The sequence below is a fragment of the Phaeoacremonium minimum genome (assembly GCF_000392275.1).
Source record: "Phaeoacremonium minimum UCRPA7 unplaced genomic scaffold PA7_03_scaffold_371, whole genome shotgun sequence".
NCBI lineage: Eukaryota > Fungi > Ascomycota > Sordariomycetes > Togniniales > Togniniaceae > Phaeoacremonium > Phaeoacremonium minimum.
Window position 1 is genome coordinate 26,630 of NW_006921275.1, and position 24,138 is coordinate 50,767.

The 24,138-nt window shown below is 52.3% G+C and overlaps 4 protein-coding genes across 4 annotated transcripts; 2 read left to right on the forward strand and 2 right to left on the reverse strand.

Annotated features, from left to right (window-relative positions):
• Positions 1 to 1,087: 1,087 nt before the first annotated feature.
• UCRPA7_4806 (putative mannitol 2-dehydrogenase protein) lies at positions 1,088 to 2,596 on the forward strand (the record flags this gene model as incomplete). The annotated part of the gene is made up of 1 exon (XM_007917357.1): positions 1,088 to 2,596. The coding sequence occupies one exon, from the start codon at positions 1,088 to 1,090 to the stop codon at positions 2,594 to 2,596; it is 1,509 nt and encodes a 502-aa protein (XP_007915548.1).
• An 894-nt stretch (positions 2,597 to 3,490) lies between these two features.
• Positions 3,491 to 6,869, forward strand: UCRPA7_4807 (putative prion formation protein 1 protein; the record flags this gene model as incomplete). Its single annotated transcript, XM_007917358.1, has 2 exons — positions 3,491 to 6,084; positions 6,137 to 6,869. 2 exons carry the CDS (start codon positions 3,491 to 3,493, stop codon positions 6,867 to 6,869), a joined length of 3,327 nt encoding a protein of 1,108 aa, XP_007915549.1.
• Positions 6,870 to 7,959: 1,090 nt separating this feature from the next.
• On the reverse strand, positions 7,960 to 10,872 carry UCRPA7_4808 (putative glycosyltransferase family 2 protein; the record flags this gene model as incomplete). Its single annotated transcript, XM_007917359.1, has 3 exons — positions 7,960 to 8,148; positions 8,355 to 10,403; positions 10,459 to 10,872. 3 exons carry the CDS (start codon positions 10,870 to 10,872, stop codon positions 7,960 to 7,962), a joined length of 2,652 nt encoding a protein of 883 aa, XP_007915550.1.
• A 10,401-nt stretch (positions 10,873 to 21,273) lies between these two features.
• On the reverse strand, positions 21,274 to 22,789 carry UCRPA7_4809 (putative beta- -glucan-binding protein; the record flags this gene model as incomplete). Its single annotated transcript, XM_007917360.1, has 2 exons — positions 21,274 to 22,198; positions 22,263 to 22,789. The coding sequence occupies 2 exons, from the start codon at positions 22,787 to 22,789 to the stop codon at positions 21,274 to 21,276; spliced, it is 1,452 nt and encodes a 483-aa protein (XP_007915551.1).
• Positions 22,790 to 24,138: the final 1,349 nt, after the last annotated feature.

Consider the following 24,138-nt stretch of genomic DNA (forward strand, 5'->3'; position numbering starts at 1 on the left):
ACAGAATCTTCGAAGCCTCAATCAGGTATTCTCAATCCTGGTTTTCTAGTATATTCAACTCGCTAAAATAACGTTTATTACCCTGGCGGAGGTGTACTGTAATCGAGGACAAGGGATATGGTTATCTTGGTCAGCGATATCAGGCTAGGAGAATCAAAAACAAGCTTTCTCCTTACGCTCTGCGAAAAGTCCTCGTGGGCTTGAACAGCTGGCCATCCAATGAATAGAAGCCATTCTTCGTTGGCCTCGTCGTCCTTCGTTGAGCGCCGGAAGAAGCACTGGCACCGGCTTTCCTTATGCGGGCTATATGCGGCTATCAGTGCGAGCCCACAGGTAGGGAAACTTGGAGAAATGACAAATTCTGATGGAGCAAGGAAGAGTTAGTTGTCACTGAGCAATGTGGCGATACACTGCCCAGCAGGATCTCACGCTGGAAGGAAATGAGATTCTGGAAGCCGGTAGCTGCCGACAGCCATCCGCCGAGATGTTCGCCTTCTAATCGCCCATGCCGCATAGAGAAAGTGGTATATTTTTTTTCGTGATCTTTTTCGTGATCAGACCTACAAGTTTGCATTTCACTTGGATAACTTGTCCTTGGATATTGTTATGCTCTTCACAGTCCCATTTGCTGGGAACACCGGATGATCGTTGCTCCGACCCGATACTCCCTACCAAGGGTATGTGGCTGGTGTTCCAATCGGGATTTTGGGGTTTGCAAGTCGACACATACATCCGCCTGAAACATACACCCAACTTCGGGAGCGACCCGCATTAGTATCATATCATGACTCGAGTAGGCCAGCAGCAAAGAGTTCTCTCGCTTTCGCCGGCGGAGAACTCTGACACAAGGCTACCCGCAGAAAACTCGGACTGCCTGTAAGACAAGGCTGAGCGAGTGTCCAAGCTCAGTGATATCCACCACCCCACAGAGGGGCGCATGATGTAATGCTGGTCCCTGAACATTTTTACGTGTTCAGCAGTTAAAACCAGCGGTGACACGACAAGCTGAACTCAACATTTCAGTTGCAGCAAACCTTTCATCCCTCGCAAACTGACCTTTGTGATTTATTCGAATCCTTTGGTTACAATGGCACCCCTCAAGCTCAACAGCGAAAACCTCCTGCAGATTTCTGCGGCGGGCGAGGCAAAAATAACCGTCCCAACCTACCAGCGTGGTGATGCTGTCAAAGAGGGTATCGTCCATGTTGGCGTTGGCGGTTTCCACCGAGCTCACCTGGCTGTCTATGTCCACAAATTGATGCAGGATCATGGTGTTACAGACTACGCCATCTGCGGTGTTGGATTGCAGCCCTTCGACGCTGCCATGCGCGATGCCTTGGGATCACAGGATCATCTTTACACAGTTGTTGAGCGTTCCGCCAAGGGAAGCGTTGCCAAGGTCGTCGGCAGCATCAACTCTTACCTCTTCGCCCCCGATGACCGGGAGGCTGTCGTGGCCAAGATGGCACACCCAGATACGCACATTGTGTCGCTTACTATCACCGAGAGTGGCTACTACTACGACGAGCACACGCACGAGCTTCAAAGTGATCATCCCGACATTCAGTTCGATCTTGATCCGGCCAATGAGAAGACACCGCACACCACTTTCGGCTTCCTCTACGCTGCCCTAGCTAGGCGATATCAGCAAGGACTCAAGCCCTTCACCGTCATGTCCTGCGACAACATGCACAACAATGGCTCAATCACACGTTCCATGCTCGAATCGTTCGCACGCCTGCGTAACCCCGAAGTTGCCAAGTGGATTGCCGAACAAGTCGCCTTCCCCAACGCCATGGTCGATCGGATCACACCCCAGACAACAGCTGCTGACAAAACGGCACTCGTAAAAGACTTTGCCATCGAGGATGCGTGGCCAGTCGTCACAGAGCCCTTTATGCAATGGGTCATCGAGGATCATTTCTCCGACGGCCGCCCACCATTCGAAAAGGTTGGTGTTCAGGTAGTCAAAGACCTCCACGCTGTTGAGCAATTCGAGAAACACAAGCTGCGCTTGCTCAATGGCAGCCATTCTGCCCTGGGCTACCCAGGTCAGCTGGCTGGCTTCAAATATGTCCATGAGGTCATAGGGAACCCACTGTTCCATAAGTTTGTATGGCAGATGATGCAGGAGGAGGTCAAGCCACTCTTACCTGAGATTCCTGGTGTGGACATTGATGAGTATTGCAAAACGCTCATTGAGCGATTCTCCAACCCAACAATCATGGACCAGTTGCCCCGCATCTGTCTGAATGCCTCTGGCAAGATCCCAAAGTTCATCATGCCGTCCATTGCTGAAGCAATCTGGGTCACCGGCCCATTCCGGCGCCTGTGCTTCGTCGCTGCCGCTTGGTTCCATTATATCAACGGCGTTGATGACAGCGGCAACACCTTTGAGGTTGATGATCCTATGCGCGAGGAGCTCCAAGCTAAGGCTCGTGCAGGCGGCACCAACCCTGCTGAGCTGCTTAGCATCCCGAATCTGTTTGGTGATGACTTGCGCAGCGACAAGCGTTTCCTTCAGGAGATTACGACAGCTATGGAAGATATTGCCCGGGATGGCATCATGAAAACGCTTCCCAAGTACATTGACTGATTTGGAATAGCAAGGGAAGATGCCAATATACAGAAGAGGTGGGAGTAGGACAACAAAGTGAAATTGAAGTTATTGGGTTGGCTCGAGGTGACTTCTGAAGATGTACCAGGAAGAACAATCTAAGAGACATCATAGACATCTCCGATAGACATAGACCATAGATGGTAGATGCTGGTAGGATAGCAGCTTGAGTATGGAGTTAGGAGTAAGACTTCTAATGATCATCATTCGATACAACTTTGTGGCCAATGGGTAGAACGCTCCACACATACACTCATTCCGTACAAGAAGTCTGCTGTGAGAAAATCTCAAGACTTTCAACCAGATAAACTTTTTCACATATTATCTGACGAACTTAAACACAGTATCTTAATTTTCGTCAAGCATCAATGGATCTTCTCGATATCAATTTATTGTTCCAGTGTAATGGAGCTTAAACGTGCAATAATGCCCAAAGGGTCAAGGCACTGGTCGCACGTGTATTCGAGGTCGACGACTTACTCGTTGCAAGTGTACGCTAACAATCAGTTACACCTCAGCCACGGCCCAGCTTAGTCCGGCAGAGTATCCCCGATAAGCCCCACCCTTAATCAGCGATAAGGGAGGGAAAGAAAAAAAAAATCAAGGGGGCGCTGGCTGGCGGGCGGGCGGCCTGCCACATTCACAGCCCAATCTCTCACCCATATTGCCTGTTGTTTCTTTCTTTCTTTCTTTTTTTTTGCTTGTGAAACCCTCAGCATTCTCGAGCATCCTTCGAAAAAAGGGCTCGCCTGCCCGTCTTCCTCGTTTTTCTTTTTCCTTTTTCCAGGGCATTGCAGATTCCTCGTCTAGTTACGAGTTCTGCTCTTCATGATGCCGCATCCGGTTTCCCCTCCATCGCATGCGCTGCCGACGATGGTCGCAAAGAGCGCCGACCCCTCAGCGCTGCCGCCACCATCGCAGGCTGACATCTCGGCTCTGCTCAACACGATATTCACCGCGCCCACCTCCAACGCCTCGATTGATGCCTCCTACGGCCTATGCGAGATCCTTCTCAACTCTCCCTCTGTCGGCTTCCGTGGCCTCCAGCAATATGGCATCCTCGCCGAGGTCAAGAAGGCCGCAGCAGACAAGAAGAGCGGCCTGAGACGCGAGAGCGCACAGAATCTTTTAGGCGCTCTGTTCGAAAGATTCCCTCCTAAGCAGCCTATCAGCGAGATCTACTTTCTTCTCCAAGACGGCGGCATGTTGGCGTGTGCACTTGACGGTCTCTCCGACAAAGGAACCGTTGTTCGCGACGCCGCCCAGTATGGGCTCGATGCCCTCTTCGCCCACCTCAGCCCCGAAGCGCTGGTTGCCGGTCTTCTGCCTGCCCTGACTGCCTATCTATCCAAACGAACTGGAAAGTGGCAGGGCACTGTTGGCGCATACAAGTTGATGCAGAAGATGGCCGATAAGGCCAAGTTGGAGTTTGGAGGCACCAAGGAGGAGGCCCAAGAGAAGGACTTTCTTCGAGAGGCCATGGGTGCGAAGCTGGCGAGCTTGATTCCTATCGTCGAGGGTGGCATGCACGACCTCAAGTCCGAGGTTGAAAAACAGGCCGTCAAGACAATGGAGTCGCTCACAACTCTACTTTCCAACGACGATGTTGCTCCCCGCATCCCGTTGCTTCTGAATTCGATGCACCATCCTTCCGCCGAGACACTTCAGAAGGCTATCCACGCCCTCTCTCAGACAACCTTTGTTGCCGTTGTCACATCCCCTGTCCTTGCGCTCCTCACACCTTTCCTCGAGCGATCGCTCAACACTCCCTCCACCCCACAGGAGGTGCTCCGCCAGACTGTCGTTATTACCGAGAACTTGACGAAACTTGTGCACGACCCCATCGAGGCCAGAACTTTCTTGCCCAAGTTGCAGCCTGGTGTCAAGAGTGTAGTCAATCGAGCGTCTCTCCCCGAGGTCCGTGAGCTTGCAACCAGAGCGTTGAATGTCATGGACAAGGCCATGGCCACTGACAAGGCTGTTGCCGAGCGCACCACTGCCGATGATGTCGCTAAGATCTTGGATGGCGAAATCAAGAACCACAAGGGACTTGCAGGCGACCTAGAGACATACAAAGTTCTACGCCCGTATATCTGTGAGCAAGTGGCAGAAGATGTCAACCACCGCCACGTCACCAGAATTTCCGGCAGAATAACCCCATACCTCAAGTCCCTCATGCAACAGCCAGACGCCGAGAATGTGGTAGCTGCAGCAGTTCAGAAGCACTACGTTGACGAAGATCACCGCAAGTATGGCGAGCCTGAAAAGGAGGACGATGGCGAGATCGAAATCGTCAATGCTGATTTCTCCCTCGCCTATGGCGGTATGTTGTTGCTGTCTCACACCAATCTGCGGCTCTTGAAAGGTCACCGCTACGGTCTCTGCGGTCGCAATGGTGCAGGAAAGTCCACTCTGATGAAGAGCATTGCTGGAGGCAAATTGGAAGGTTTCCCGCCTCAGGATGTGCTCCGCACCTGCTATGTAGAACACAACCAGGGTGAGGATGCAGATATCAGCATCTTGGAGTTTGTTGCAAAGGACCCAGAGATCGCAAAGGAGGGTAGGGAGCGCATCTCCGAGGTCTTGTCCGAGTTCGGCTTCACAGCTGGACCCGAAGGCAGACAATCCCAACCGGTGGGCTCTCTTTCGGGAGGTTGGAAGATGAAGCTGGCGCTTGCTCGAGCTATGTTGCAAAAGGCCGATGTTCTACTTCTGGACGAACCTACTAACCATCTTGATGTTGCAAATATCAAGTGGCTTGAGAATTACCTCAAGACGCACCCTGACATTACCAGCTTGATCGTGTCTCACGACTCCGGCTTCCTGGATGAAGTCACAACCGACATCTACCACTACGAACCTGGCAAAAAGCTCGGACACTTCAAGGGCAATCTTGCTGCCTTCGTCAACGTCCGCCCGGAGGCCAAGAGCTACTACACGCTGTCCGCTAGCAACGTCCAGTTCAAGTTCCCGCCTCCCGGTATCCTGTCTGGTGTGAAGTCTCAAACTCGAGCCATCATTCGCATGACAAACGTCACCTACCAATATCCCAAGGCGCCTAAGCCGTCACTTTCAGACGTCTCCTGTCAACTTACTCTTTCATCACGTGTTGCCATTATTGGACCCAATGGTGCTGGCAAATCTACTCTCATCAAGCTGCTCACCGGCGAGACGATCCCAAGTCAGGGCAAGGTCGAGAAGCATCCCAATCTGCGTATCGGTTACATCAAGCAACACGCACTTGAGCACGTGGAGATGCATCTCGAGAAGACCCCAAACCAGTACTTGCAATGGAGATATCAACACGGTGACGACCGTGAGGTGTTCCTGAAGCAGACTCGCATTCTGTCTGACAAGGATAGGGAACAGATGGAGGTGACTATTGATATCGGTGATGGCAAGGGCCCCAAACAGATTGAGGCTCTTGTGGGACGACAAAAATACAAGAAGACGTTCCAGTACGAAGTGTAAGTGGTTGCTCTCCTACTTCGACTTGGTTTATTGCTAACAAGTTTCCAGTAAATGGAAGGGCTGGCTGCCCAAGTTCAACACCATGATTTCAAGAGAAACTCTTCTTGACCGGGGTTTCGATAAGCTAATCCAGGAATTCGATGATCACGAGTCGTCCCGTGAAGGTCTTGGTTATCGTGAGCTCCAGCCCTCGGTAATCTCTAAGCATTTTGAGGATCTTGGCCTAGATCCTGAGATTGCCAACCACAATGAAATCGGCAGCTTGTCCGGTGGTCAGAAGGTCAAGGTCGTCATTGCCGGTGCGATGTGGAACAACCCGCATTTGCTTGTGCTTGACGAGCCGACTAACTTCTTGGACCGCGACTCTCTCGGCGGTCTGGCTGTTGCCATCCGCGAGTTCAAGGGTGGTGTAGTCATGATTTCGCATAACGAAGAGTTCGTCGGTGCGCTGGCGTCCGAGCAGTGGCACGTCAACGACGGCCGAGTCACGCATCGCGGCACCGCTGCCATCGCGCTCGACCGTTTCGAGGACTCGCGTCCTGGCTCTGGCCTAACTACACCTGGCGTCGCCAGCCCTGCTGCTAGCAGTGTTGTCTCCAGCGCTGTCAACAGTGGCGTCGAGGACAACTCGGAAATGAAGTTCCGGGCCAAGAAGAAGAAGAAGATGACCAAGAAGGAACTCAAAGAGCGCGAGGTCAGGAGACGGCTACGCCACATCGAATGGCTCAACAGCCCCAAGGGCACGCCGAAGCCGGCCGACACGGATGATGAGGATAACTAGGACTGGGCAAGTGATATCATGACCGTTTTCAATAGAGACTCCTGTTGTCTCCTTTCATTTTACTCCATTGCATTGGAACAAGACTTGACGAATGTGATGCGGATAGATCAGACAGGTGCACCCCAGCAAAATGCATGGTGCTGGTGAGGTGAGAAGGAGACTTTCTGGACCATAGAGGCGTTCACTCATAGACGGATGGGTTGGATAATCTGAATTAGATAGATCAAATTAATGATGATCTCGTTGTTATATGATATGAAGGTTTCGCACCTATTGTATTTCTGTATGTGTATGGCTACTTATAACAGGTAGGTGAACACGCATTGACTGCTGCCGAGCATGTGATCAGCTTTGATATCGGAACAGACCCAATGACACTAGAGCTAACCACGACCATTCGAGAGGCGAACTGAGTATGTTTCAATCTTGATTTGAATTAGAATTTAAATGAATAGTATCTGCTCATCCAAGAGAAGGCAGGCTGTTTGTGATGTATATATGTATGTCCAGGCCTGGCGTCCATCACAATCCGACCAGGTTAAAATCGTTCTCCGTCCGTCCGCCCTTCCTTCCACCCATCCATCCCATCCACATAACTCATTTCTCTCCAATAGAAACTATCCTCAATGAGAATGACTTGAAAGAAAAGGAAGATTGAAAACATTAACCCGTCCACAGCTTAGAACTCCGTTATTTCCCATGTCTATTGTGTAACTCTGAAGCGTTGGAAGAAAGGCCGTGATGGGCCGGAGAGAAAACCCAAGGACACCAATCATCCCGTCTACTATGTTCCCTCCGCCAAGTGTTTCGTTGCCCTTCCAGCCATAGCTAAGCCATCTCTTCCCGAAATAAGGTATACGTGCTCCCCGCAAAAAACACCCGTTGCCGTTGCCAATCTCTTTATAGATGCGGTAATCTTCAAAACTCTTCAAAACCAAAAACAGATAAAGTGGCAGATGCAAAGGAAATAGTCGTATCATCAGATGGAATTATGTATGCATTGGATTTTAGTTATGGATATGCCGCTTGTCGGTTTCTTTTGATCCAATTCGGAAATTGAAAATTTGGTTTTTTTCTTTGAGAAATGCGATTACCATGAGAAGGTCATCAGCGCAGGGTTGAGCACGATGGGGAGCAGCATGTGGGAAGCAGTGACAGTTGCCATGGGCAGGATGGCGACGAAGTCAGTGATGCGCCAGTCGTGAGGGACGAAGGGTGCAACTGCGAGGATGATCATGCCAGCGATGAAGATGGCAGAGAATAGCATGGAGAACTTGAACTGTAAGGTTGTTAGCATGGTAAGTCAATCTCGGACTTGGTGTTGGGGGTGGCGCAAGCCATGAGTCGTGGCTTGTGTGGTGATTGGCCGTGTCTTGGAATGTGCGGCTGAAAACACATTCCAAGATCTTGGGAAACCGCTCACCAGCAGAAACACACTTCTCAAACGACTGAACAAGACAGGGTAAGGGAAATTTGTAAACTAACCTTCTTCAACACCTTTGGCACCTCAATGAAGAAGTTCGAAAACTCGGCTTCCTTGGAAGTGGCACCCCAGGTCATGTCAATCTCGAACATGTGGGCCAGTAGTGCCTGAGAAACGTGGAGGGACAGACCACCCAGGAAGATGGCCAGCATGAAGGTCCACTTGAAGTTCTCGAAGAGGGCATACAGGATGTTTCGCTCGCCCACACGATACCTCATGACGGCAAGGGCGATGTTTCCGAGACCGTTGAAGACAATGATGATGGAGAACCACACCTGCCACGAATCGACGTAGTACTTGTCAAGGTATCCGTTGAACCAGCCCATCAGGAAGTAGTTGACAGTGGTCATGATCCAGGCAGCGCCGATGGCGTAGTAAGTACCGATATAAGAAATGACGGTAACCTTGGACGTGAAGCGGATGTTGGAGAACAGGAAGCGACGGAAGAGAGGGGTGAAGGGCCCCTTGTAGATCCACTTGCGGATGGGGTGGAAGAGAAGCTCGTTACAGCCATAGGCATACTTCTCCCAACGGGCAAGCTCGTCGTACACGGTAAGTGACACACCCTCCTTGAAGCCTTCACCAGCCCAAGCAGCGAGACGGATAATATAGCCACTGCACTGAAGACGAAGCGACATGTCGAAATCTTCAGACACGTGAGACTCTGACCAGAACTTCTCGTACCCATCCTCGTCCTCGTAGCTGACTTGCTGGATAGCAGACCACCGAAGAACGGCGTTGTGACCGACGAACGGGGCAACATCACCGTTGGAGACAGTGTATCGAATGGCAGAGTAGATGAGGTTGGTGAAGAAAGTAATTCCGTTCTCGAAGTAGGTGTGAACGACTTGCATGACACCGGACGAGAATTGCATGATACCGACATCAGGAGACTGCTCCATCTCAGAGACAGCGTCGAGCAAGCAGTCAGCAGGTACACGAGTATCAGAGTCGATGATAAGAATGTAGTCGCCAACACGAATGTTACCATCAGCCCAGGCACGGCCATCCTCCTCGAGAACCTCCTTGAGAGCACGCTCGTAGGCCTGAGCCTCGTCATGCTGGCTCCAGTCAGGGGTACGGTTGATCAGGGCCAGCTTGTCCTCGACCTTGCACGAGATCATGAGAGCGAAGTTCATGTTGGAAGCCTTCTTGAACTTGCCTCGGCGCAGGAAACCGTTCTCTCCGTGCTTGGGCCGAGCAACCCAGCCGATAGAGTGGTCAGCATAGAACTCGATACGAGCGCGGCGTTCTTCCTCAGAGATGAGCTGCAGACCGTCATCGTTGACGAACATGTTGGCAGAGCCACCCTGGAGTTCATAGGTAGACATGGCCTGCTTGATGGACTTGACAGTGGGTGCGATGACACCGCCCAGACCCTCCTTGTAGACAGGGCATTGCACGGTAACGTGAGGGAGGTGAGCAGTCTGCAGTCTCGGGGGCGTCTTGGCGGAGTAGAACTTGGAGTTGATCGTGAGCTGGCGAATGGGACCGAAGATCTGAGCCAAGCAACCAACGATGACCTGAGCGAAGAAGAGCGTGAAGAAGATCTGGACGGGGAATAGGGCAACTAGAGCCAGGCGGATGAAGTCGTTGTCAACCGAGACCTCAATGGCCAGCTGACGGAAGGCAGCTCCCAGGGACACAGTAACGAGCGCCAAGGTAATGCTGACGAGAACAGTGTTCTGGAGATGGACAGGTCGCTTCTCCGGCTTGATCTCACCGCTCTCCTCATCAATCTCAACCTCGCCCACTGTGGCACCACCCTTCTCATCGTCATCTTCATCGTTTCCAGCCCTCCAGACCAGCTCCATGAGCTCGGACTCAATGGCTTTTGCTCGCTGAACCAAGTGGAGAGCGTCATCGTCCCAGACGACCAGAAGGCCCTCAGAGGCGACGAAAGCTGCGAATTGGTGCTTCCTGGCGCGAGGCAGATCATCAATAGTGGGGAGAATCTGCACTCGGAGGCCGTTCATCAGGGGTACATCAACTGCTTCAGGAGACCACTGAAGGAAAGTCTTGATGACTCTGGAGTTCACAGTCATGGCGCACTGCAACACTGTAAGTATGCGTAAGTCTCGAATTCTGGCGACAAGTGTCGCTTACCTGAACGTTCAATGCGGCACAAGCCAAAGCGAACGGGGAGTTGCCCAATTGTGGCGGGCAAGCCATGTATTGGCCTCGCGACTTGCGGAGGAGGACACCCTCAATCTCACCACTACCATCAGACACCCAAAGGTGAGAGCACTGTTGCTGGTACAGGTAGTTTACCATGACCTCGTGCTTGATGTCGTCCAGGAACATGGAGCTGCCATTGCTCCTGACTGACCGGCCAGAGAGACTCTGCGGCCGTGAGTTGCCAAAGCGCGGTGTGGGCGGGTGCAGCTCGAGGTCATTCGCGCTGGTGCGGTCTGAAGGCGGCTTCTCTGACAAGGCGCTCTGGTTCCTTGGGGCCACAGCTTTGCCGGCATCGGCAGATGCGGCAGGCTTCTCGGCCTTGAAATAACTTCCAATGCCCATGTTTACTTTACGTCTGGTTTCCCACTCTCCTAAAGTCCAAAGATGGTTCTTGGTCCAGTCTCTTATCAACCCAAAGCTAGGCAGCGGGGTGATGGAGATGTGTGGCACAAGGTAGACCTAATGGGTAATATCTCGGTCAGTGATCGTTACGAGTTGCACCACCAGAGGGAGTATGGACCCTGCCCAAGGAATTGGGAAGGGTATGTCTCGGCTGGTGTCTGCGGCTGTGCCCGATGTCGTACCTTATGGGGTCACACAGGACTGACTCAAAAAGAAGCTGTCGTGCAAGGTTCGGGATCAGCCTAGGATCGCGAACTCTGGGGCAGTACGTCTCGTATGACAGCGGACAGCAGCGTGGGATGTACGATGCTACCGTGTAAGGCGTTTGTTGCGGTGAACGAGTTGTCGGCTTGGTATAGCGAATGGACAGTCCTCAACTGGGAGAACAGAGAGGCAACTGGCTGGTCTGCCCGTCGGTGAGGGAAGACGCAGATGTCGACTTGGATCGCGGCGAGGAGTCGAAGACGAAGACGAAGGCAGCAGGTCGAGGTGATGTCGAACCTGACTGTAGAAGTCTGTCGTCTAGCTCCGCGAACAGGTCAAGTCGGCTTGCCTTGTAAGAAGAAGGGTTGAACGAAGGTTGAAAGGTTGCAATAACAACTTTCCCAAGAGGAACCGGGAAGAAGAAGAGAAGACAAGGAGGGGCGAGAGAAGAAGGATACGACGGAGAGCGAGCAGGGGTGCAATTGGCCTTTGGGCCTGGCCGCGATAGTGTGCATCCCAGCTCGCTCGCTCGCTCGCTCGTGCTCGTGGGCTTAATGGACAGACATGGGTGGTCTCTTGGTGTGGACATGGATATCGCGGCAGGGGTGCCGGGGATGAAGGTGATGGATGGGGCCGGGCGTGTAAGTGACAGGGGGGGAGGCAGACCGGAAGAGAGAGAGAGAGAGAGAGGTACTTGTTGGCAAGTACGTACCTCCGCAGTACCTCGATGGAGATGGGTACGGCCGAGGCACACACCTGGGCGACTTCGCGAAGAGTTTTCGATGGATGGACAAACAGCAAACAGCAGCATCAACTAAGACGCCTCCACTTGACTCGCCTCGCCTTAGGCTTCCAGCCCGCCGCCGTGATAGTGGGACTTCCCGATTATCAAAGATATCGACGGCGGCTCGATTCAGCTGGGAGCAGGCTTGTTCGCAACCATGCTGTCTCAGGCGATAGCTCGGGAGACGGCTTGCCCGCGGGCTTGTGCCGAGAGAGATATGGACATCGACACTTGACGTGATCACCATGGGACTACTACTACGCAGTAGATAGTCCCATACTGTGCCTGGGCGCAGAGGAGGCTATTGGAGTCGGGCCTCAGCTCTGGCAGTGCCTGAGATCCAGTGGACTGTTCTACACCGTGTTCGAGCTTCTAGCCTCTGCCGATCACCACGTCGACACCGAAGCCGTCTGCTCACAGACTCATAGATTCCCGTGGCAGCCAAGATCTCCGGGGCGTCCAGACAAAGCAGCTCTTTGTTTGCTTCAGACGCAGGGCGTCACGACGAGCTGGAAGCGTGCCTGGGCTCGAAGGAGGCGCAGTGGGTTCTGGATGAATCAATCAAGCAAAGTGCTGGGTGTTGTAAAACAATGGCTCGGAGACCCGGCGCCAAAAATGGGCATTGGTGGCTGACGGGCTAGCGGTTACGGGAAATTATGCTGGCTGAATTTAGCGATTCCGCCCCTCCCAGAGCTGGCCCGGTGTAAATGAAAGCACAGATATCCTGCCCAGCGAGCCACCTATTATTGCTTCTCTCAGATGCACGTTGTGGCTGACAGCTTTGCTGTGAATCTGTATCTGTATCTGTAATTGTCATGGATGACTTCAAATCCTTTCTTTTGCGGCGGTAGCAAAACACTCGCTCCTGAGTAGCTTTGCCGCCGTTCTCATCTGATTGCTTCTCTTTCTCCCGTCGCCTCCTCCTTGCCTCGAAGTGCACGAGAGGGAACTTCAGTGAGCTGGAAGGAGAAAGGTCTTGTCCCAATCATCGTTAGGAGGGTTTCCCCTCTTCCCGAAGAGCCCTGACGCGATAAAAAGGTGCGAGAAAAGGCCGCCGATTCCAGTCCAGGAGACACAGGAGACACCAGGCGTTAGTTGGTGGTTTAAGGTACGTAGGTACAAAGCCCAAGTACCTTCCAAGGTTCTCAACGGGGACGCGGAGTTTTTTGGGCAACGGTCAGGAACCAGGAGCCACACTTAGCAGACTATTGGCATGGGACCCATGCTCGCTCCCGCGCACGCTAAGCTGCCGTAACTTAAAGACTTAGTCAAATAGTCGGTACGCTAGTGATGCCTGGTACCTTCGCTCTTTCCTATTTTTTGTGCTCGGTGCTGGCCCCATGCTGGCCCCATGCTGGCCCCACACCAGCACCAGTGACGAGAGAAACAGAAGAGAAAGAGCGCGCTCCAAAATGGCAGCCACCACCCAGAACAACTGGATGCACGCGTGCACTGTGTCCGTCAACCTCCATCACAGTGTTTAGGAGCTTTCTTTCTTTCTTATCTTGCTTATTACAGGGAAGCTCGCTGTCGGCTGTCACCCTACACCGCTGGTAGCCCCGGTGTTGATATCACTGTGGCGATTTCCAGCATTCTCCTTGAGGACTGCACCCCAGCAGAGGACGATCTATCTCTCCTCGCTTGCCGGTTCCACGAAAGCATCTGCTCCCGCGTAACAGTATCCATTGGCATTGAGGCTGGCGTCCTCTGATCCTCAGCCTTCGGAGCAGGCAAATAGAGCTTGGATATACTGGGCGTACTGGTGGGATGTGGTTGGAGGATTCCTGGGAGGGAGGAGGGCAACTAACAGCCCCCCTAACTTGTCTGTTTAGCACCCCATCAGACCTGTTAATTACAGCAGCTGCGGCCCCTATAACGCTAACCCGACCCTTAATGTAGCACCACCACCACCACCTTCCCCCAACTTGCACTTGACCGACATGATGTTAAATTGACTGCAGCCCAGCATCCATATTGCTGATAAGTGCCCTGCCACAGGCCTGCTGATTGATGACATGGCAATATACAGTCATGCAGTTAGTTTATGTGTGCTTGATAGGAGAGGCGAGGAGATCACGAGATGGCTTGTGAATTGATCGTGCTTCCGGGCTGGGCAACTCCCAAGTGTCCCTCCCGCCCCAACGAGTTGTTGTCCGTCTCTCTACCAACGAGCCCAAATCTCGAGGCACAGTGGACTGTAGTGTAGCATTGAAAACAAGGACTGGACGACTGCCTGTAAGCAAAGTCCATTAATCGTTCCGGCAGCCGAGCCAAGCCTAAGAGCGCCTTGGATGCATTTCCTCTAACAATCCATGTCCCTGGCGCTCATTTGCCAGGGGCTAGCGATACGAAAGAGGGTGCAAGGAATAAGAATATTCAAGAATAATAAGAATTAAATTCAGTAAAGTTTTATTTTCTGATTTTCGCTGGGATTGCTAACCCCTGTCACAAGGCGACAGGGGTAGGTGTACATGGCCTTCCGCAACGATTAGCAGGGGCCACATGTTCCTTAAAGCAGCGCTTGCTTCTGGAAGGCCTACACCTTCAAGTATTGACAAAGTCACCGAAAAGCACCCCCCCCCCCCTCCTCCCCCAATGAGAGTGATGCAGGAGATCCCTGCTCTCTCATCGTATTCCCCCTTTCGGTTCTCTCTGTCCTCTATGTCACTCGCACGGGCGACAGAGATTGACAACGCACACAGCACAGTACTCGTACTATGACCGCGAAAATGCTGCACGCTGCACGCTGCAGTAGCCTGGCGCCTGCATTGCGTTTCCAGCTTCAATGGATCGGTTTTATTGCGACCTGGACACGGCCGTCGGATGCTGTGGGATACGGCCATCCAAAAACAGCGCCTAGCTGTCTTACCGCAGAGATCCTCCAACACGTCGTGGCGATTCGCAGAGCATTGAGAGCTGTAACGAGTGTATAGACACTAGCAATTACTTCCTCGCTCTTCACCAGTAGAGTGAGTGTTAGCCCCGCGCTATGAGGTATTATCACTGTTGATCACTTCACTTTCTTTAGCCGCTACTGTAGTTACTCAGGAGCTCCAACAAAAAAAGAACGCGATGGGATTTTGACATTGGCAGTGATGGACTTCTGTGAAAATCCAGCCTCGGCCGCTGGACAGTATCTTCCATCAGAGAGACGAAGGCCGGTGGGGTTCGCTCGTCCACGAGTCTTGAGGACCCGTCGTTCTCGTCAATCTTCTCAGAAATTGGCATAGCGCCAGGAGCTGCCCAGGCCACGCCTTGTGAGCCTACGCTTAGTACACTAGGCTAGAAGGCTGAGAATGATGATTGCGGGCTCGGTCCAGGGACAGATGACCCACGCCGTTGGGATTTGGCTCATAGCGCCAAGTTATCAATCAGCTCACTGTATGTGAGTCTAGACAGAATTATCTAAGCAGGCAGGATCGATCTCAATGTTAGGACACGAGCTCTTCAGATACTGCTCTGTATCTTGGCTCGTCCTCTCACGAGCATCGAGACTAACATGACTTGTCAAGCATGTCAATCAGCCTGTCAGAAGACTGCCGTACCAGGAACCAAGCACAGTGCAAATGCCGTGCATCACTTGGACAGTTCATCTTGACGTCAAACTCAAACATCTCGGTGAGGTCTGCACAATCTAGAGCTGCCAACACATCAGACATGTGATCCTTCAACAAGTTTCTCAGGTGAAGTTGTCCAAACTATCTCGCCACCCAAAGCAGCCATAATCTAAATTCCTGATATGGTTCTCGGGCGGCCAAGGCAAGCGTTGACATAAGTGGGCATAAGTGCACCATCGCCTATCGCACTTATGCGCGGCCATGCACAATATCGCAAACCCTCCAACGCTGAGTGGCCGCGTCCCCTTCCGGGCCAACGTTGAACGGGCAAGGCTCGTCTCCTGACGCACAGCGCACAAGCAGTAGCAGCCGCACAAACGAGGGGGAGGCTGTGCTATTTTTAAGAATGAGAGAGTGCTTGCAGGCCATCCACCCATCCATCCCATCCCTCGGAGGCGGGCACCAGTTGGGGTTAAGCAAATTGCACTCGAGCCGCATGAGGCCTGTCCGTTTTCTCGTATTCTTCATTTACCCAAAAGGTCGCGTATCTGGTCCTTGCATCCAGGCGACAGGCCGTTTTTCGCGTCTGAGCCAATCCGTCGACACGAACCAAGATTTCGACCGCAGATGCACCACCAGCAGAGCTTGAGCCGATGCAGGAAAAACTTGATAGCCCACAGATTCTGAAACATCGTGAAGGTCGCGCTGTCCACTGTTGGCCCCAGCGACCGCGACCATCTTTCAAAGAGTCGCCACTCTGGAAACCAGCGTGAATTCATGATGGCACGATGGGCTACTTTTCCGCCGTACCAAGTTGCACATGGCATAGATCTGTCCCACTTGCGGGAGCAAGGCCGGATTTACAGCGGGTTTTCCAACTTTTGTAGAAACGACTCGCCAGAGTTAAGCGATGCCGAAGTAGTGACATGGCTTCAAAGGTGCCATTCTTTGTAGAATAATACCGAGATGCATCTGCAAGATGCCTTTTACCATCTCGAGTCTTGTCGTAGCAGCCTCATCTCGGCGATCACCAGAAAAGAGGCGTCCCCATGCTAATTGTTAGAGACCGAACTGAACCGTACATCCTCCGGGAAGTACCATCTCCATTTTTGCAGTCTACCGAAGAGAATTCTCCGGCGCATCCGCAAGCCGGACAAGCTTGTCCCATGCCATGTCACCGAATGGTATCATTTCAATGATACAAGGCAAGGAATACCGGTAGGGCATCAGAGAATTGCGAGCTGCCAAGTCAGGCCAAATACCCGCGAGTACCGTAACGTTCTCGCTGATGAGGATTCCGGTATTATCGGCACGGAGATTTCCACAGAAAAACCGTTGCCAGGAGCTAACATTAACGGTCGCCTCGATGGATCTCACATGGCCGGTCCGGCGTGAGAAAGTGATTCGATGAACGGCCGATTGCAACTGTGATCTGTGATCGTGACGGTGACACGATAACGGCCCTGCAGCATTGCCCATCACGGCCAATTCCCTCCGTCGATTCTGACCAGGAGTGCCCAGCCATCCAGGCAATGGCAAGGGCTCCTGGGAGATCTCATTTTACTCATCTGCCGGGGCTCAATGTCGGCCGCTTATCGATTAGAAAGGGGCCCGGAAATTACACTGCGGTGCCGCCTCTCGTACCTAGATAAGATCGACATAAAACCCCCTGAAGCGATGTTTAAGCTTATCGCTGTATCATTTCCATTGCATATCACCGCTGTTGTTCTCGAGTCGCGAATATGGGCATTTCCTATGGCATTTGGAAACCCTTCTCTTAACAACCGTTTTGCCGTCTTTTGAAGGATCGCACTGTCATGGAATTGGCCGATATCGATCAAGCACGTGGATCGGCCTCCCATCAAAAATTTCGACACAAAAAATGGCCCAATTTCTACCGGCGCAGGGGGAGATTACCAAAGGAAGCGGTAGCTCGTGGGGGGCCTTCGCGTAGTCTCACTTTCTAAAGCCGCGAACTTCTGTGTTCTTGGGCCTTCCCCCACAGGTTCCTAGGTACCACTGGCTTAGTTAGCAGTTTTCCCACGAGGTCATCGCCCCATTGAGCGTTGCGCGAGTCACCTCGTGGCTTCTGGGCCATGTGAAAATGGGGCCGGAGAAAGTCGCATCCGAACAACATGTCTCCACGGCCGACTCGGAAGTGCTCTAAAGGCCATAGCTCTCTTGCCGGAGCTTCTTAGGAGCGACAAAGAAGCTCTAGAATTGCACTATCTGGGGGGGAAAGGAAACCGTCGTGCACCGAGGACGTGGTTGCGACCGTTGTTAGTGGCCCATAATTATCTTTCTGTTTCTGCGTTCGCGTTCTTTCGAGAAAAGGAGCTCGCGTCTTGGCCGCCACCACCCCTCTTTCAGCAAAATCAAGCGACTGAAGAGGGCATGAACCCATCGACGACTCATGACAAGGCTGAAATCGGCTCACCGGAAGCGACAGTCTTCTCAAGAAGTCTTGCTTGTACCACCATGAGAACTGTACCTGCGTGATACTTTCTCCGTTGAACCATCCCCTCGGTAATGCGTGATGTTAGCAATTAACGACGCTACACTTAGTTGACTTCATGATGTGACTAGACGAGTAGGCTTAGACGCTTGAACGGCACGTGCCGTGCATAAGTGGGAAGCTCTCATGGCATACCTCCGTTCGGCATCAAGAATGAACGAACGAAGAGCAGGAAGGAAGCGCAGTGATGCTCTGCTCGGACACAGTGGTACGAGCAATGAATAGTTCATGTGCTCAACTTCTATAGCCGACCATACTTCGAAGCCTATAGACTTGAAGAATTGTATAATCAAAGTCAACTCCTTTGGTTCAAAATTTGACTATCATCAACAGACGAATGTAATCAATTTGCATCTCTAATGATAAGATCAATCGAATACTACATATAACTCATAGAACAAGGGCACCAAGTTGCATGTCTATTGATTGATCCGGTGAAACGTGGCATTCGAAGTTCTTTGTGATGTTTAAACTCATATTATGGTGATAGAAGCAATATTGACATGCCCAATGCCGCGAGAAACACAATACTTGGCAGGGTCCGTTTCCTATCCAGAGACATGGATCCGAGGTCGCCTAGATAGGGGCAAGAGACTGTTCTGCAGGCTCTATATCGTATATTGCTATTCTACCGAGCCACGCGGATCGACTGTTCTGAGTTTTGCCTCAATACGACGCTCATGGGTTATATGCACCATATGCACTCGATCGCTTGGCCGTACCGTATCCAAGACGTTTGAAACGGCGCATAAGAAAGCAACCGGGGCATCAGGTTGCAGAATGGGCCCGGTAGTTGCCTTTGCTAGAACGTTGGGCTCAAGGTCGGTGAGGTCTCGCGCGGCTGAAGAAGCTACGCTGATCATCCGGCAAAAGGCATTCTTGGGTTTGATAAGGCGCGAGAGAATCTAGCCGGATTCATGCGCTCCACAAGCCGCGAGGCCCAGGATCGCAGCCAAGGGAACCCTGGCCAGCGATGATAATTCTGCCGTGCTTACTTGGCTCCTCGCCGACATTTCGCTGTTCCCGGATCCTGCTGGTCTGGTGGATATCGGACCGGATCGTGAAAGGAAACGGAACGCCCGTAAGCACAATTCACTAAGGTAAATAAGTAATAGATGATTAGCTAGATAGATAGCGGCGGGACTTGAGAGTCTGAAAGCCTGCAGCAGCGCGGATGCGAGCGACGATTTAGCAAGGCCGCCTATCGCTCAATAGCTGTCATGACGTTACATCGCACGTCTGAAAAGGGGACCCTGTCTCCTGTCTCTGGCCTTCAACTGCATGAAGCCCAACAACATGACACTGGACCACCGCAGACCACCGCCGCTAGGCGCAGAGAATGCCTGTTTCGAACTTTCGGGGGTCCCCAACAGCTGCAATAGAGTCTCGACATCCAGAATTATTGATTCCGGGCAAGAAAGAAGAGGCTGGCAACTTGGCGGGAGGCGAGACCCTCCTTCGAACGCAACCCCCACTCCAAAATGGGCAATAAGCCGATGCCGTGCTTCCGCAGTCTGTGGAATTACTGGCCTTCGCCGCACAGTCGCTTGCGCAAATGTTTCGATAGCGGCTTGTATCCGCATCTTCGACCCTGGCAGTCAGTCAGCCTCACGATATTTCCTTCAGATGGCGGCGTGCAGTGCGATATCGTCAACCCAGACTTCCACGGACTTGGCTATGCAGGTGGAGCTCGCTTGCATGCCTGTATCGTCCGACACAGTCAGCACCTCTCGCTGTCAAGCAAGTGGTGCTTAGTCTGCGACATCGTGAGTTTCGATCAGTATTGACAATGACTGAGGCCTCTTCCCACATTCACACAGTGTGAGCTCTGCGGAAGGTGGTCCAGCATCGCAACCGCAATTCTTGTGCTGTTGGCCCCAGTGCTGTGCCTTCTGTTCCGCCGTCCGACCAAAGGAGCATCGTAGACATTCCATTCGTTTCAGTCCGGGGGCCTGAGTGTATTCCTCGCAGCATCGCTCTAAGTCATTTGCACATTTTCCACGATGGTGTTGCTACCCACTCACTGTTCCGTCCCGCCGAACAATGCTGCAACCGAGTAGACGAGGACGATCTTCAATGCCGCCTTTCCCTTCGGCGACCCTTCCATCAGGCCAAAACGGGTTGAATCTGAATCTCGTTTTCTCAAACCAGGAGCCTTGTCGGATAAATAGGAACCTTGGTAAGAGCGCGCCATGTTGTCGTTCCGACTTCTCATAAGTGACTTCTCGATGCGAAACGTTTCAACAGCGCCGCTTTTGCAACCCAAGAAGAGGTTTCGCCATGGCTGATGCTCTGACCTTGTCTTCGAAATTGCTTTCTGCGCTGTATTCGCAACCGTTGGACGGACAGCTTTGTACCTCGTTCCGACACATTTCGAGGGTTGATATCTGACTGAAATTTGAATTTGCAATCATGAAGCATCCTAACTTCACACAATGGAATAAAACAAGAATAGAAAGCGAAATGCGTCAACAAATGCCCTCGAAAATATCCGTACTCTCGAGTGTAGGTATGGCCGGACGTCCGATGTGGCGAAGGCACGAAGCCGCGCTGACTAGACCCCGTGAGGATGGCTGTGATGTTGTCCTATTGGCTGCAGACTACACACCCATTGTTGTATAAGGGTTTGTAAGATGATAACATCACAACAGAGACACAGATATGGTCTCCAAATGCATGGATTGCAAAACTGTGCTAGAGTGACGTAGAATCTTTGTCGTTCAACCCGAGGAGCAGAGCCTCAAATTTGGTGTCAAAGATATTAGCGGTGGCCTCGTTACTGTGGCTGAATACGTGTCAAGGGAGGACCGAGAAACCAGAATTGGAAAGCGTGACACAAAGTGCGCAGCTGAGGTAGCCTTCATTCCAACGGCCACAGTCAAGAGGAAGTCAAGAACATTTAGAGCTTGAGTCAAATTTCGTCTATGTATCAATATTCATTAGATCCCCTGAACACCTCGATATCCGCAACACTCGTCATGCCAAATAGGTAGGACAAAAGAAGAATTAAGTTGCCTTGCATGTTTTCCGACAAGGAAAATAGTGCAACACACCACTGTGTCGCCATATCCGATGAGTGTTCGGCTTGAAAACCCCCTCATCACAAGAAAATCTCTCTTCGCCATTGGTAATCCGTTCAACCAATCCATCCATTCCAGGCTCTATGTATCCTCTCCCTGCATCCCAACAATAAGATAGTACCCAAACAGCAAGATAAAATGACCAGTCTATATCATAAGGTATATTTATGTCCCCAAATGCTTCGAACTTTGCGCCAACATTTACAGCTCCTCATTGCCATCGCATTGCTGCTGGATGAGGACTCGGCTAATCTCCATGGCAGGTTGCGTCCAAGTGGGATACCAGCTGTCGCGAGCTTGCCAGAAGTCCTTCTTGGCATTGTCGCTCCCATCCAGCCATGGCTTGCCACTCTTGCCATCCTCGAACCAACCGTTGGTTCCGCCGACGGCGACGTTGAGGATCAAGTAAAATTGCTCGTCAAATGGCGTATTGTCTCGGCCGGTCTGTGACCAGAGACTAGTTACGTTGTTGGTGGATAGAGGGAAATCGCCGCGCTTCCACAGAGGCTTGTCGAAGTTGGTGTACAGAACTTGAAGCAGGCGGGAGTTGATATATGTGAAAAGGTATTTCTGCGACCACTCGACGCCAAAGGTGTTGAAACCAGCAGAGTACGTGGTGTGGAGAGCGGAGCGCTTGACATTGGTCTTCCACCACGCATCGTTGGCTGGGTTAGGACCCCAGTGAAGAGCGGATGATGCAATGTTGTTGCCGCCTTGGGCATAAGTCCAGTTGTTACCACGGGACTCCATGATGTCGATCTCGCCAGACGCGGGCCATGCACCATAAGTATCCTTGACGGGCATCATCCAGATAGCGGGCCACAGCCAGTCACCTACGGGCAGCTTGGCAGTGACCTCGACACGGCCATACTTGATGGTGGCTCCATTCTTGGTGGTGATGCGACCCGACTTGGTCGGCGGGACAATGGTAGCATTACCAGACGTGGTATTAGTGACAGCAATGCAGTCGCTGGCGGTAGTACCCGTGCAGCCTTGCTTCGTCAGATCGATGACGCTGTCCTTCTCGATGAGAGCAGAATCCTGCAGAGTGGGCTTGATGAACAGGTGACCATTCTCAACATAGACGTTCTCCTCCGAGTTAGTGGTCTGCTCGAACTCGCCATTGCTACAAACAATTGGTTAGGTAACTTGCGCAGTTATTTATATGGAAAAGGTCTGTGTGTGCATACCCGAAGCCGCCAACCTGGATCTCGTGCGTCCAAACCGACGTGTCGAGACCATTGCCAAAGGAATCATCGAGGACCAGACAATATTTGTGCTTGACGACACTGCTGATACCGTCCCAGACAAGGAAGCCGGACAGGCCCAGACCAATGAAGATACCAATAATGGGCAGGATCGTGACCCACTTCTCCTTGGGGTCTCTCCTCTTCAACCACGGCTTCTCTACCTCACCCTTACGCACTCGGCGAGAGTGGAAATACCGTTGTCCCCGCTCTTCGTAGCGTTGGCCGACAGCTGAGGAAGAGCCGAAGCTAGAAGCAGGGCGAGATGCCGAGGGAGAGGCGAAGGGATTCGGTCCTGTGTTGCCAGTTCGGTGCGAGGCTTGGGACTCGACACCGTCGCTGAAGGGATTGCGGCCAACATCGTTGGGTGTGCTAGGCCGGTGGGTGGGAGTTGGCACTGCGGTGCTCGCAGCAGAGGGCATGTGCCGGCCACCACCGTAGTAGCCTTGTTGGTAAGAGTCGTTCTCCATTGCGGTGGATGTGAGACGGGGTTGTGTGGTGGAAGCCGGAGGATTGGAGCGGCGCACCGGTAGCGAGGACCGCGAGATGGCGGTTCTTGCTGTGAGGGCGATTACGGATTAAGGTATTATGCCACGCAGGACAGGATCCGTGGAGGGATTGTCGCTGTGGGAAGAGAGAATGCGGTTGTCGACAACACGGTCAGGCGACTGTGGTTGCTGTCTCTGGCGATCTCGAGGAAGAGAGTTGCGTCGAGGGTTCGACTTACACGAAGAGGCCGGAGACGGAAGCGAATGGAGGGAAGAAAACGATTGTAGGATGACCTGATGGAGAGAAAGGCACGTCAAGACCAGGCCAATTTGGGACGAGAGTCAGTCAGGCCAGAGAAGCGAGAGTCTGTCTGGTCTGTCTGCTTGTCTTCAGTCTCCAAAGCAGAACGAGGGTAGAGAGTAGTAGTAATGGCGGCGAAGGTGGTGGTGGGAGAAAGTGGGCGGATTTGAACGAACTGGTTAAAGTGGATGGATGCACGCCGCCAGCAAGCACCAAGCAGGAATAGAATACCTAGATACATACACACATACATACATACTCACATACAACTGACAACCCGTAAATTGATTGATGACTTACCTAAAGCAGGGGTGTGTTGTTGGGCTAGTCGCTACTTCCTTCTGGGCTCCCCTCGGCTGCTCCAGGTCGGGCAAGTACCTCCAATTGCTCTGTTACAAGATTGTACCTTCCTCGGCTGAGGTACTTCCCTCTCACTTCCAGGGGGTAACCTAATGTTCCAATCCAGGCCAGACCAGGCTGCTGCTGGTTCCGGGGATCCGCTGGAGACCAGTGCGGCAACCAGCCTGCTTTGGGAGCCCATTTGAATTTAGCGCCTATTTTCAGGCTTTGTTAGGCCACTGGCCATGCTGCTTTGCAGCCACTATCTCTGCTTTTCGTCGCTGCCATTTCCACCATCTGTGCAACCCGTCATTCAGCTGCTCAATAGTCGCCCATGACGTGAAAAAGAGCTTCCAGATGTCCGTGACGCATCAATATTGTCTGTCTATTTTGCAAATCGGAACGGGAATCGGAACAGCCGTTGGCCGCCCAGGACCTAGGCAAACAGCTCTGGCCCTATCTCTTTGTCTGCGACGATGGACCTCCCCGAGCTGAGGCTGATCGACGGCCGGCCTGTCGTCACAGCATGGCGATAACTCAACTTTTCCTTGTGGAGCTCATCGATAAGTCAATTGCTCGACACGACTAAGAGTGTCTTAGGCCGGGCCTTTCCCGTCGATCATGAGCGGACCACGAGAGACCCAGACCTACCCAGCTGGGCGGTTCAGTACACGGCTGAATCCACAGTAGG